Source organism: Empidonax traillii, unplaced genomic scaffold (genome assembly GCF_003031625.1).
Source record: "Empidonax traillii isolate 1590-97213 ecotype Southwest subspecies unplaced genomic scaffold, ASM303162v1 scaffold26:size2357266, whole genome shotgun sequence".
NCBI classification, from domain to species: Eukaryota; Metazoa; Chordata; class Aves; order Passeriformes; family Tyrannidae; genus Empidonax; species Empidonax traillii.
Genome location: NW_020955219.1, coordinates 1332041 through 1345768, shown reverse-complemented (window position 1 = coordinate 1345768; position 13728 = coordinate 1332041). Strand labels below are relative to the sequence as shown.

At 43.5% G+C, this 13728-nt stretch overlaps 1 protein-coding gene across 1 annotated transcript in view; it reads left to right on the top strand.

The window, feature by feature from the left end:
- CCBE1 (collagen and calcium binding EGF domains 1) overlaps nucleotides 1-13728 on the top strand; it is a 94733-nt gene that overhangs the window by 67277 nt on the left and 13728 nt on the right. Inside the window, exons 3-5 of the mRNA XM_027907004.1 lie at nucleotides 4286-4338; nucleotides 9772-9906; nucleotides 10551-10688. Of these exons, the coding sequence (XP_027762805.1) occupies nucleotides 4286-4338; nucleotides 9772-9906; nucleotides 10551-10688 (326 nt within the window). The remainder of the gene's footprint in view (nucleotides 1-4285; nucleotides 4339-9771; nucleotides 9907-10550; nucleotides 10689-13728) is intronic.

Genomic DNA, 13728 nt, shown 5'->3' with positions numbered 1-13728 from the left:
TTGACTTGCCTGACCACCTGTGGAGCTGCTGCACCAGTGAAGCGACCTCAGGCCTCAGCTGAGCTCTAGAAACTGTCCATGTGTGTGCTCCTGGCCCCAGTGAATGGGAGGTAAAGTGCCTCTGCTTGAACTGCCTCTGTCGGGGAGGAGCCAGCCTGGAGGCTGATTGCCTGTCAGCATTGTAGGGATAAAGGAAGAGCAATATTTTATCATAAGAACTCACTTTCTGACTAAGCATAGAGATTTCTGTGTCTGCTTTGCTCTCAGGAGGCAAATATTTCCTAGAGCAGATTCTTTCTACTTTTGACATCTTTAGCAAGAGTTTCCTTACCATATTAAGTTCTGTCTGAATCTGGTTTAAAACTTTTCTCTTTCCTCTTCCCTTTGCATTTCCCTTTTGCTTTCCCCTTTTCAATCACTGAAAGATCATCATGCATCTTTTTCAAAGTAACTCGTGACAGACTTTTAGAGTTGCTGGTGTTATCCAAAACCTTAATAATGCACAGAGCTGCTGATGTTACAGCCCAAGTCACTGCCATGTTACTGCAGACAGATGCAAGTTAATTATCACTTTAAAATCTTTATCCTGTTATTGTCTGCATTTCAGAAGCATTTCAGCAGCTGTAGGAGCCTGAGTGACTCCCTTGCCTCTCACCCAGAGTATTTCCTTGTCAGTCTCTCCAGGATAGCTGCCCTGTCCTGTGCAGAGCAGGAGGTGGGCCAGGGGTGATGGCAGCTCTGCACCAGGTGGAAACAATTATGGGAAAAAAACATGGTCTGCACTGGATGAGTTATTGCTGATAGCTGCCTGATAAGCTAACTTAATAAAGTGGTGGCTTAATTAAGCTGCATTCCTTGCATCTTGCTTTCGCTCTGCCTGTCGGAGGCGATGCTATCGAGCAGCTACCGCTTTGCAGGATGGGGCAGGGGTGTTCTGCTGGGGCACTCTGTGTGTGGAGTGCTCTGGGGGACCAGCGGGTGATGGGACATGGGGGAGCTCCTGTAAAGCTCAGCTCCCCTCTCAGTTTGCAAGGTGATGGGCCACAAAAGCCTGCAACAAAGGCAGATCTGCAGCTTGTCTGCTCACACACGTGTTTGTTGTTATCAAACTTTTTACCTTAAATCCCATCTTCTGGTATTCAGTGATCCAGGAGCATCTCAGCCTCCAGAGCAGAGGGGAGTAGCTCAACACCTCCCTGCATTTCCTGCAGCTTTTTTGTCAGAAAAAGAAAAAGACTTTCCTTTGAGAAAGTCCCTATTGCTATGGATTTTCATACAGGTAACACAAAAGCTACACACTGCAGGCATTGAAACTGTGGTGCCCAAAACCCTCTCTGAATTTGGGCCTGTGCATATTCCTGAGTGAAGACAGCATGAGAATCAGAAGTTGCTATATTATTAATTGCTGAACACCACATCAAAACCTGTAACAGAAAAGTCTGTCAGAAGTTTCTTGTTTTGTAAGCCAGATTTGAGGTTAATGAATAAATTTAATTTCCCCATAGATCCAGATTTTATTGGGGTAGCTTCTTACACAGCCCTATGTTTATGTTTCATTCATGCTCACATGTACAGCTGCATAGCAACCACCTTGCTGAAAGTTATTCAGTAGCTAAAATTATCAGGAACCCCCTCTTACCTCTCATTATGTACAACAAGATTGCTGCTGTGCAACGTTGATTAGACATGTCAACCTGGACCTGGATGTCTGAAAATGAGTGTTACTATTAAAATGCCTTTGCTAATGCTCATGTGTCCATCATTTTGACAGATTTCGCTTTAGGAATTTAGAAGTCTAAAGCATTCAGGAATCCCAGGGTTGCAATGTAGTGTTCAGAGAAATAGGTATTGTCGTATTGTATTTCCTGGGCATTAACCCTAAAGTAGCAATTTCCCTGGCAAAACTGTGCTAATGGCTCAAGCTTGCTGTGGAGTACTAATGCAGAGATCTATAACCTTTAGTTGGGAACAGATTACCTTGGGGAATTGGTTTCTGTAGTGTAGCCCTGAAAGCAAGGCATCCCTCCTCTAAACCACTCCTTTAAGTGTGATTTAAAATTTCCATGATGAAGACAAATCTTTAAGTTTGTAGAGAAAATATTTCCATTTCTCCTTACCAATAAACCGGGAAAATTCAACAAAAAATTGAAAGGGGGACTGAAAACACAGAAATTGTTTCTCAAAAATATCTCATATCCCTGTGGAACTCATTGCTGCAGGAAACCATTGAAAAGAGGACTTTCAGCAAGGACTTGGATATCTGCCAGTGGAGCATGATTTTCCCATTGCTTTAAGTGGATCAACCCTGGACAAGGCTAAGGAAGGCTGTTTGTGCCCTGGGGCAGTATCAGGGTACCAGGGCATTGTTTAGTGGCTGTAACTTGGCGCGTGGTCAGTTCTCAATATGTGGCTGGTTGATGGAGGTTTGATTGAGGCAAGTGGTTTGGCTTTCAGTAGAATCCAGTGAGGAGGATAAAGCTTCAGTTTAGCACAAGAAAGCCCACAGTCCCAGCCAAAAGCCACTGTTGTCCAAGTTGAGAGGAGAGAGGCAGCTCCTACAAGGTTCACAGCAAGTGAGCCCTTACCCAGGAGCAGGCTCTATGGCTGGGGTTGCTATATGCTGCCACAAGCCATTTCCAGGGTGGGAGTCCTAAGGGTCCCATGCCTGAAAATCTTCCGTGGAGAAGGGTAGACATTATGGAAGCTGCTGCTCCCTATTTCTGGTTACTTCTGGCTGGCACAACCCCACAGGTCAGCCTCTCATGCCAGGGATGTCCTTCTCTTCTTTCTCATCTTCCAGCCCTCTCAAGTCAGGCTGTATCTCCCTCTGAAGAGCAGCTACAGGCAAACCTTTATCAGCCTCTCTTCTTCTGCAGACAGGAGGAGATGGATGTGGACTTGGAAAGCCATCTGCATGGCTTGCAGCATATGAACAGCCTCCCCAGTGCACCTTTGAACTCATTCCTTCTGCGTTTGTTTGTCTTGCAGATAAAACTTCACAGCAGTGTTTGGAAAAAAGTCTAATGAGGGACCACTGTTTGCATAACAAAGCAAGGCTTCCTCTTCAGATGTTCAACCTTCATTAAGCATAATTTATATTCCAGCTAATCTTGGAAGAGGGTAAAATATGGAGCCAAAGTTTGTTTTTACATAGTTTGGAGTAATGCATTGTTTGCTTTAGGCAGTCAGTTGCAACTGATAGTTGGTTTAAATTCAGCATAATGATGATTTGTGATGGCTGCGTGTTTTCTAGGGGAGTGTTGTGGCATTGACTGACATGGCTTTAGCACTCTTCTGCATCGGTTATTGAATCAAAGGAAAAGACCAAATGTATGGTTTCCCAGTTTTGCAGATATTTCAGCATGTCCACAAGGCATGAAAAACTGTGAATTTGTAAAATACAGAGTTTTTCCACCTTAGACTCGTGTACTTGATATCATAGCACACTGAGCAGCAGTTTTCTTTTGCAGCAGTCATAGTCATCACCAACATGGGACCCTTTGAAGGCTGTCATGTTCCTGCAGCAAGAAACTCTCAGGGTGATAAAGGACAGAGCCATTTATAAAGTCTCCAGAGCACTCCTGGTAACCTAATGTGTTTTCCTGCCTAGAAAGCAAACCAGCAGGTATAGCTGGATGCCTAAATGGCATTACAGGCCAGTGTGTCAGAAACAATAATTTCTCAGCCCTCAAATTTTGTTCATATTATAGGTACATAAAAAGTATCTGATCCTATTGACTCTTCACTTCAGTTTTGTCCCCCAGCCAATATAAGATATGAGTTGAAACACCAAATATATTTCACTTACCACTTCCAGGTTTGTTGAAAGATGAGAAATGACTGATAACATTTATCCTCTGTGTACTCCTCTCTCAGACTTACCCCTTTCTGCAAGTTTACATTGTGATGACGGATGTTTGGAAACACCCTTCACTGTACAGTGAAAATGATGACCTGAGTTTTGTACACAGACAGCACAGAGGTGTGCTGCATCCTGTCAGCACATGGGAGCAGCAGTTTTTGGAAACCACTTGGGATGTTGGGGAGGTTGGTGGTACTCAGCTGCTGAGGTGGCTGGACATGCTGCCATTTAAATGCCTCATGGACTGAGTGGTGTGTTTCCACGTTGCTTTCTAAAATGCTGAGAGACCTCCAACTGCAGTGCTCAGGATCTTCACCTTGTTTGGTTCCTCAGATCCATGATCTACCTACGACCTTTTAAAGGCAGCACCAACCTTTTTAGAATACATTTATTTATTCATTTATTTATTTTATTGTTTTTCAGGAAAAAGTGCTGTAAGGGTTATAAGTTTGTTCTTGGACAGTGCATCCCTGAAGGTATGTGATTTCACTGTTCTTACCCATTATGTCCTCACGCATTTGTCTTTCCCTATTTACCCTGTTTTCTACATTGCCAGTTTGGAAGAGCAACCTGATATAAGTGCAGGCTCAGCTGTATCTCATGTGTCCATGTAGGGGAGAACTATTTCCAAGAAATTGTTGGGAAAATAAAAAGATCAGCAACTTCCAAAAGTTTTGCTTAGCATGCCAAGCCTTTATCCTTTCCCCAAGTACACATGGCTGTGCAGATCTTGTGCCATGACCTGCTGAAGACTGAGGGACAAGTTCTGCCCTTGGCTAGGTAGGCAGGAGTGCTCTGTGCACACAGACAAACATGTTTGCTGCACAGTGGTTTTCCCCACTGGTCCGTTGGATCTGTTACTGCTGATTTGGCTTGTCGGTGCACAAGGAAGGGGGTGACTAGGTGAGGTAGTCCTGCCTTTAGCTACCTATTTCCTGAAGACATCAGAGAGGGGAGAACATCACCAAACAGTGCCATACTTCTGCCACCTCTCCAGGTCATGGGCATGGTTTCCCTGTCACCAGGGGCTGAGGAAGATGCAGATTTAATCAGAGTGGTTCATGCAGTAGTAAAAAGGGAACTGACTTGGGTGAAATTGGCTCTGAGGATGTCAGGCAGGAGAAAATGTCCAGAGACGACAAGCCAATAAACCTTGTCTGCTCCAAAAAGCAGGTTAAAAAGTTGGTTTAAAGGCAACACGACCTTCTGTTTGATGACATATGAAAAGCCTTGAGTTGGCCTGAGAATTTTCCCAGTTTGGAATGACAGTGTTTTGGGGAAAAAAAACAAAAAACAAAAAACCAAAAACTAACAAATGAACATGGAGAGAGTTGTCTGGTTTTTAAGTTACAGTCTCCAGCCAACAGGGATTATAACCTGAACTCTAATCCTGCTGTTTTGGTTTTTTGATTTTTTTTCCTTTGAATTCTTTTTTTCTGGGGGGGAGCGGGGCTGGAGGGAGGTGGTTTGGGGCAGGTTGGTTGGTTTGCTGGTTAGTTTGTTTGCTTTTTGTAAATTTGCATCTTCTTAGCTGCTAGGTGGAAACACTAAAGCACTTGTTGCACAAAAAAAAACCCAAACCAAAGCCAGCAAATAAACAAACAAAATCCCCCCAAACAAACAAAAACCTAAAGCAAGCAAGCAAACAAAAAACAAACAAAAAAAAGGAACACCCCCACCCCGACCCCCCCATTCTTCTCAAAACAAGAATTCTGTATTTGCTGCTTTCTTGCAAATAAAAGGCCATCCTGAGCCCTGAGAAGCTGGGTATAGTTTGTGTGAAATCAATGTTCACACCAAGTTCCTTGTCCTATGATTTTGCAGGGAGTTTTGTCTCTGTGTGGCAAGAGGTGACAGCTCCAGTGTGAGACTGACACTTGGAGAAGGTGGTTGTGTGTGTTGGAGGCAGAAGTCCCAAATCCTTTCAGGGTGGAGAAAAGCCAGTACTCTACAGTCTGGCCTCCAGTTTTCCTATGGATTTAACAATTTTATAGACTGGTTATTCACTAAATATAATGGATACAGCAGAAGAAGTAATAGGAACAAAAATAAAATGAGAGCCATGACAATATATTATTTTGGCTTCTGATTTTCATCTCTTGAGATTTTAGGTGATTATGAAAGCAGCTTTTATTATGTACCCGCTGACTTCACTTAATCCTGTTATTAACTGCATCTCAGTAACCTGAGAGTTTCTGCCACTAATTCAATTTCTCTGCTGGCTTTGTTTCTTCATTCCCCCCTCTTTCAGCTCCATCTGTATTTTGCCTTGAACTTCAGAGGCCACAGCAATTGCTGTAACATCCGAGACAATCTTGGGCCATTGGAATAGGGACGAGAAACATGATTCACTGAAGTATTCGTTTCACTTACTCTGTTACAGGACATCACTTGGCTCTTCACACATTGTTTTGGCATAATCTTGACAGAGTAGCTGTATGAAATTCATATCTCGACACAGGCACATAAATGCATTACAGATGTTATTTATTAGAGCGCATCTGCACCTTTTAATCCAGTACTGGCACATCTTAACTGTGAGAAGTATTTCCATCCCTGTCTTCTCCATGATTCAGCAGTGGCTACAGGGAGGGGGGTCAGCAGAGGGAGAGAACCTCCTTTGCCCACCCTTTTACAGCTGCTGTAAGAAAACACCAATCTCCTTCTAGGACAGCTGTTATTTAAAAACACTGTTTCCCAAAGGGTTGTGTCTTTGTCCATGTGCATTATTGGTTTCTGTCCTGTTATTTTTCATCTGCCCTTGAACAGAAATCAGTGCAGTCCACTATAAGTCCATGCCCCCATGTTCTGTATTTCATTTGTTTTGTGCTCACCTTCTTGTCTGGCTTTTGGCTGAAGGAGCAGGAAGCAATGATCCTCAGGAAAAACATCCCGTGGAGTTACCTCTGTGTGCCTTGGTTCTCTTTTTAGCATCTCGTCCTCTTCCATCTGATCAGAAAAGGTCAAAAACCACTTTTTCTCCTTCTTCTTTGCTTTGGAGACTCACAGTTCCAACCAAATCCTGTCTCAGGTGTTGTCTCATGGTGTGATATAGTGAAGAAGGGATAAATGTACTATGAAAGAACTTGTTTTGAAGGGCACCCTCCCTACCACTGGTTTGTTACCTGAGTTTCTTGGCTGTGGGGGAGCACAGAGCAAAATACTCTATTACAGGTGAGCTGCAATCAGATCTACTCTTTCCTCACTGATAGTGCTTTGCAAATTTCCTTGGTACAACTTTCCTGTTCTCAGAAATGACTGCACTGTCATTTCTGAGGTCATGTAGAGACATTTATTATTCTCCTTCAGTTTTGCATTGTTCTTTCCCGGAAGAGCCTGACCTTCACCGTGTGGTTTTGATTTGACCTCAAACAACATTGCTTAGGCTGGGCCGGCAAACAAGGGGGCATGTGCATCCTCAGTTCTGCAGAGCATACAGAGGTAGTGCAGCAGCTTCTGCCTAATTTCATGCCAGTTGCGAGGACTCTTTCTGGGCAAGTCATGCTACCTGGCACAAAAGCCCTGGGCATGCATAGCTCTGTGACATGGAGCCTGCCCACAACCATTGTGTGACGTGGACTGACTGTGTGTGACCACCGGCAAGGGTATTGTTAACTCCTGGACCCTCCCCCAGCTTTAAATGAAGGTAAATGAGGCAACAGTCATGATGAAGTTGTGCTGAGGTGGACATGAAAACCATATTTAAAGACTGGTTACGTGAAATATGGCGAAAGAGAAACTGATAAAAAGAACTGGCATTGTTTAGTCTAGAGACGTGATAACAGTTTTTAGGTATGTGAAAACTTGCTTGCAAGGGGGAAATTAAACTGTTCTTTATGGCCAAGGAGAAGAAGGCAAAAATAATGGGCCTAAGTGGCTATAAGGGGAGTTTGGATTAGATATGAGCAAAAAGCTTTCTGCCTGCAAGGGTATTTCATCTTAGGAATAGACTACATTGTGGACCATATCCACCCCTGAGGGAAAAAAGAAACTAGGAAAAGTTTACATGTAGCTAATCCTGCTTGTGGTGGGAGATGATCCCTTCCAGCACCATTTTTTATGATTTTGTTAGGGTACATTTATTCATGAAAGCACAGAGAGGCCAGAGCTCATTTTACCTCTGCTCTGAATAGCTGAACATGGCACAGGCCAAATCCAGCATCTGCATAGGTACACTGGCTAAGAAGCAGGAGTGTTCACTGCGGTGCTGGGCACATTACCCTGTTCTCACTCTGATTTCATTTCAGTGGAAAATGGAAATCACAGTAGTGCCCAGGAAAAACACCAGCAACGCTTTTTATTTGGGACTGTTTAGTAGTGCCAAATGTAACAGGAATTTACAGCCTCAGCATCACCTAAAAAGTCCAAATTAGACCCCCAGACTGGCCAATTTGAAGGCAAGGGGCTATGTTTTCTTTCCATGGCCCTGCACTTTTTGACCCTGATTACTGCTGGGGATCCTGGCACTGCCACTCACCACCACAGCACTTCAAGGGCTCAAGAATTCAGTCTTCAAGAGCTAAAGTCAACACAGTTGTGAAGTAAAAGGAAAGAAAGGATGCCTGCTGTTCAAAAGGTGACAAGCAAAAGGGAGGAAATGCTTGGCACCACTACAATACTATGTTTTTGTCTATGGGGCTCTGGTGAGAGACACAGCAGCTTTTTAAATCTCATCTGGTGCTTTTCTGTACCTTGGCACACTGTCACTTTTAACCCCAGTACTACACATGTGTACTATGTATTTCATACAGAAAATATGGTTTCATTTGCTTAACCACCTATTAGCTCATTTTAATTGTTTGGAACAATCACTGTACCCAGAGATGTCTGCTAGTCATTAGGGTGAGTCAGTAATGAGTTTTCATTTTAATTTTGTGTATGGAAACACAGTGCATTGCTGGGAACTCGGCTGAACTACTTAGCTTTGGTTTAGATACGTTTGGTCTGGAACACAAGGGGATATTTCTGCTGTGGCCCCAGCACCTAGTCACTGGAAGGTCATAGCCTCATGAGTGCTCTGCACAGAATGGTATTCTCTGAATCAAGCACAGAAACTGCCCCTGCTTTGGTGTAAAACCTGACCTTCAGCAGGTTTTGAGACCAGACGCTGCTTCAGCTCCTGGCTTCTCCTGGCAGATGTTCCCCATGGCACTGCCAAGCCCTTGCACACACAGCCACGGGCTGCCCTTCTACCCCCAACCCAGCACTGGCAGGGCAGGGATGTGGGTCACACTCTGCTGTGCTCTGCTGTCAATTCCCTAGACTTCAGCTCTGCTGCTACACTGCAGTGAAATCAGAAACAGATTTGCCTTCCTTTGCGTTTCAAACGGACTTCAGTCTTTTAGGATTTCACTGACAAAGCCAGGCACTGATTTTACCATATCCTAACCTGCACATTGCTGTTATTAAGAGTGATGATGGTTTTGTAAGAATGCATTCTTTGCTGGAAGGGTTATATCTGGCTTTGAACAATTACTGTGTGATTTAATTAACCTTTCCTTAAGATATACTTTCTGTCTGGATTTGGCAATTAGCCTTGTGGTTTTTCACAGTATTCTGCATAGGAAAATATTGCTATCTGCACTTAAAAATCTGTGGAAGAAAACAACAAAAAAGTTTTAGGTAATTTAATATTTCTGTGAAAAGAATTCTTAAATTCTGCCAACTGTGAAAGTGACTCTTGCTTAAAATCCAGCTTTAAGAAATAGTCTACCTACAGTAAAGATGTGAGTAGCAATTACAATTTCAATATAATTCTTTGATTATGGCTCATGAGTGTTTTATATCTAGGTTCCTTCAGTCCTTAAAAACAATGCAACTCAACTTTATATTAATTAGCAGAGAGGTGTCAAAGTATCACACAGCTACTGCCACTGGAATTTTTCCTAACCATGTTTTTCTCTCTCTAGACTATGATGTCTGCGCTGAAGCTCCCTGCGAACAGCAGTGCACGGATAATTTTGGGCGAGTCTTATGCACCTGCTATCCTGGGTACCGCTATGATCGGGAGAGGCACAGGAACAGAGAGAAGCCTTATTGCCTGGGTGGGTAGCAGTGCATGTTGAGCTCATCCCCGGTTAATGATGCATCCTGCTCCCTTGGGTCTTTTAGGAATTGGTTTATACCTGAAACCTTTCTTACACTCATAATAATGATTATTACAGAAGAAACATGGTTTTAAACTGTGTTAAGGATTGCTTAACAGAATTAGGAGATCTAGATGCCCCTGAAATTATTAGGAGGTATTACCTACAACAAAACACATACACTTTGAGGTGTTGGGCTGATGTAATATTCCTTTAATTCCTCCTGCAGGTTGTGAGACATATTTATAGGATATTGAAGCATTATAACCAGACCTAATTATGAAAACTAATCCTTGGGGTTTAGTCCAGATGGCCAGTATCTAATTCAGGACCGATCATTTAGATGTGGTACTTGTGTGGCTAGTCCTGCCCTGCCCTGTGTGGTTTCCCATGCCAGGGAGCCAAGGTTTTCAGGACTGAGCCTTGCTTGTGAGCTTTTCAATGCAAGGAAATGGTCAAGCACCCAAAGTACCAGTGGTGGTGCAATTACTCCTATATTTAACTACAAAATCTCTTCATACCTCTAAAGGAAGCCTTTTATTGTATTTGAGGTCTGAAACCTCGAGCTGTAGGACATTTTTCTAACTTTTGCTGCTCTCCAGATATCGATGAGTGTGCCACGAGCAATGGGACTCTGTGCTCTCAGATCTGTGTCAACACCTTGGGCAGCTACAGGTGCGAGTGTCACGAGGGCTATATCCGGGAGGAGGATGGGAAGACCTGCACCAAAGGAGATAAAGGTAGGGGCTGCTGGAGGTTAAATGTCCTGGGCCAAAGGGACACCTAAAGGATTGATCTCTGATGAAGAGGAACTGCCCCCTGTGCTACACTTGGAGCTGAGGGTCCAAAGCTGGGATGTTGCTGATGCTCCTGGAGAACCCGAGCTGCTCAGTGGGCACCTGAGCACATGTGGAGCAGTCCTGCCACATGCTCTGCTCCAATGCACAATTGCATTGAAGGATGTGGAAAGAATCTTCCCCTGGAGAGGCAGAATGGATGAACGGTGAAATTTGGCATTACAGCTTCAGTTAGACCATTTCTGCTGGATCCAGCTGCTAAAAGCCATATTTTGCTCCCATACCAATCTGAATTATACCTATTTTATGGCCCAGAGCTCAGGAGACACAGGGAAGAAAAAATACCAGATGATGGCCCTGACAAACCTTCATTATTTAGATAATTTCAGTAACTTTAATTGGTATTTATGTGCTTACATTTGAGATTAGCAAATGGCCCTAGGTTGGGTGGTTAGTGCCCCTTGGCACTCAGAAGCTCAGAAAAGGTGTGTCTGGAAGTTCAACACACATTTCAAACATTGCTTAAATCAATTTCTAAGTTACACTGAGTAACACTGAATTCTGATGACCTGCAATTAGTTTGTGTGACTGCAGTCAGATTTTTTTAATTTTAATTTAATTTTTAAGAAAATTAAATGTGATGGAAAAGGGGCAGAAGTGAGGGCTTGCATTTCACTGTAGGTTTCAAAGGATGTAGGTGTTCTGTGCATAAATGATTTTAAAGGTTTTGACCTCATCCCAGTTATTACATTACAGCATTGAGAGTATTGAAGATTAAATACCAATATGAAAATTTAAAAAGAAAGGAGGAAGCAAACATCCTGTGCTCTGGAAAAAAAGACCCAACCTCTTTTGATGAATAGTGACTTACAATAGGTTCATGAGTTAATGCCTGAACACAGTATCATAGAGTGCTCCAAATCCCGCTGGATGGCCAGAGCAATTTATAATTTTGGTTTTCCTCTGAAAATGTGTAACTGGAGCCACTCCAGTAACTGTAATTGGTCTTGGTAATTTTCAAATGCTTCTTTTTTCCTCATAAGTATGTGTGCATGGGTCATTAAGGAAAGAGATATAACTTCTGTAATCTCATTACAAACAGTTTTTTTTAGTTAACTTTTCCTCTGGGTGGTTCAAATTTCCTGATAAAGTCATGTCCAAACATTCAGGATAACCAGTCATTCAAATATTCAAGGCTGTGGAAATCATTCTAATAATTGAAAAACACCAATTTTACACTGAATGTACATGGCACATAAAAATGTCAGTTCCAGTAGTTAATCTGGAACAGAACACCAACCATCTCTTGAGACAGTTCACAGATCAGCTGTGGGAAGCAGGAAAGGATGCTCTCTGCTCAGTTACCCCGCAGTACTCCACGTTAATGTTACTAACTGTCAGACCTTTGAAAGAGGTGAAAATGAGAGAGGAGTTGGCCATCGCTGTTTCACGGGACTTGTGTCGGTAACTCATTCCAAAGGAAAGGGTTTTGTGAGGAACCAGCTGTAGCGATGCACCACCCCGTGGTAAATCCCGGCCCTGCACCACATCTGGGCCTGAGCCACCTCCAAATGAACAGATGATTTGCTTTTCATAGTAGCCGGAACACTCAAATTTTATTTTAATATTTAATGTGGGAGACAAAAAACACACGTACCCGTCTCCATCTCTAACAATGTTGCATGTTTCCGGAGAGATCATACTCATGTTTTCATTGTTCCATGCCTGAAGGCTGCAATTTGGACACTTTTTTGGCTCAGTAAGTGGCTTGACTGAGAGCTCCGTGTTGGTTCGTGCACAGAAGAATAGGGAGCATTTTTCTTGCATTCGCAGTAATGCTGCATTTGAAGGAGACAATGCGGCTGCCCTCGCAGAAGTAGGCAAATGAAACCGTCGCAGCAGGCTGAACCCAGATAATACAACACAGATGATCGACTCCACAGCCTCCATGCACAGACCGCCTGCAGCAGAGCTCCCGCAGAGCTCTCCCCTGCCAGCATCTCCTTCTCTTCCAGCGTCAGCAAGGCAGAGTCTCCAAGCACATGGGAGGAAAACGCATCACTTCCCTCAGTGGATCTCTTTGCCATAGGTGCCACAGGTCTCCCCAGTATCTCATCAAGATTAAAGGACCCCCGTCAGGACAGCAACATCATGTGTGAGCTAGTCTTCACACTTTGGAAAGCCTTCATAAAATGGGCCAGGTTTAAGCCTTCTCCAAGACAACTTTAGTTTCCTGGTATAGCTCTGTGCAATGGAAACATGCTGTGTAAGTGGCTTGCTCAGTGCTGGCCAAACTGGCCGTGGTAGGTGACCTCTGTTTCTGCACCATGCGTGGGTAGCTCCATCTAATGGCTTCCTGCCCACTCTGGCCTGTCCTAGGTGGCTTCTGGCTTTATCCATGCTTTATTCTGGCTTTTTTCATAGTCTGGTCCTGACACAGGATTGGATGCGGGTAGAGTGAATGTCTGATGGATGACTCCTTCCCTGGGCAAATCATCACCTCTGTCTGGTATGAGTTAGGGGGATTCCACCTCTCTCCTGGGATGCAGCTCATGCTTGCTTATATGAGGATGTTGAACTTCTTCCTCCGACAAGTCAATCCAACCGGATTTGCAGAAATCTCACTGGTATGATATTTCCCAAACATTTGCTGATCCCCCCAGCATTCATCTCCATGGATTGTTACAGTCCTGTTTTATCTGTACTTGTCAGCCCCGTGTGCTGCATCCTTCTGGAAGATAAACTGGCTTTTATAATGAAACACAAGGCCAAATTCACCGCTTCCTAATCTGCTCATAATTCCACTGATTCTAGTGGGATCGCATTAGGTTTCAAATAGCAGAGACTCTGGCAGTTTCTCTCTATGACTGTATGTTGCTTTCAGCAACATTTCTTAACACGATGTGACAGAACTCATTTGGTGAGAGAGCTATTAAAAGAAATTTTCATTGAGACTAGTACCAAATACAGACTTTATTGGCAT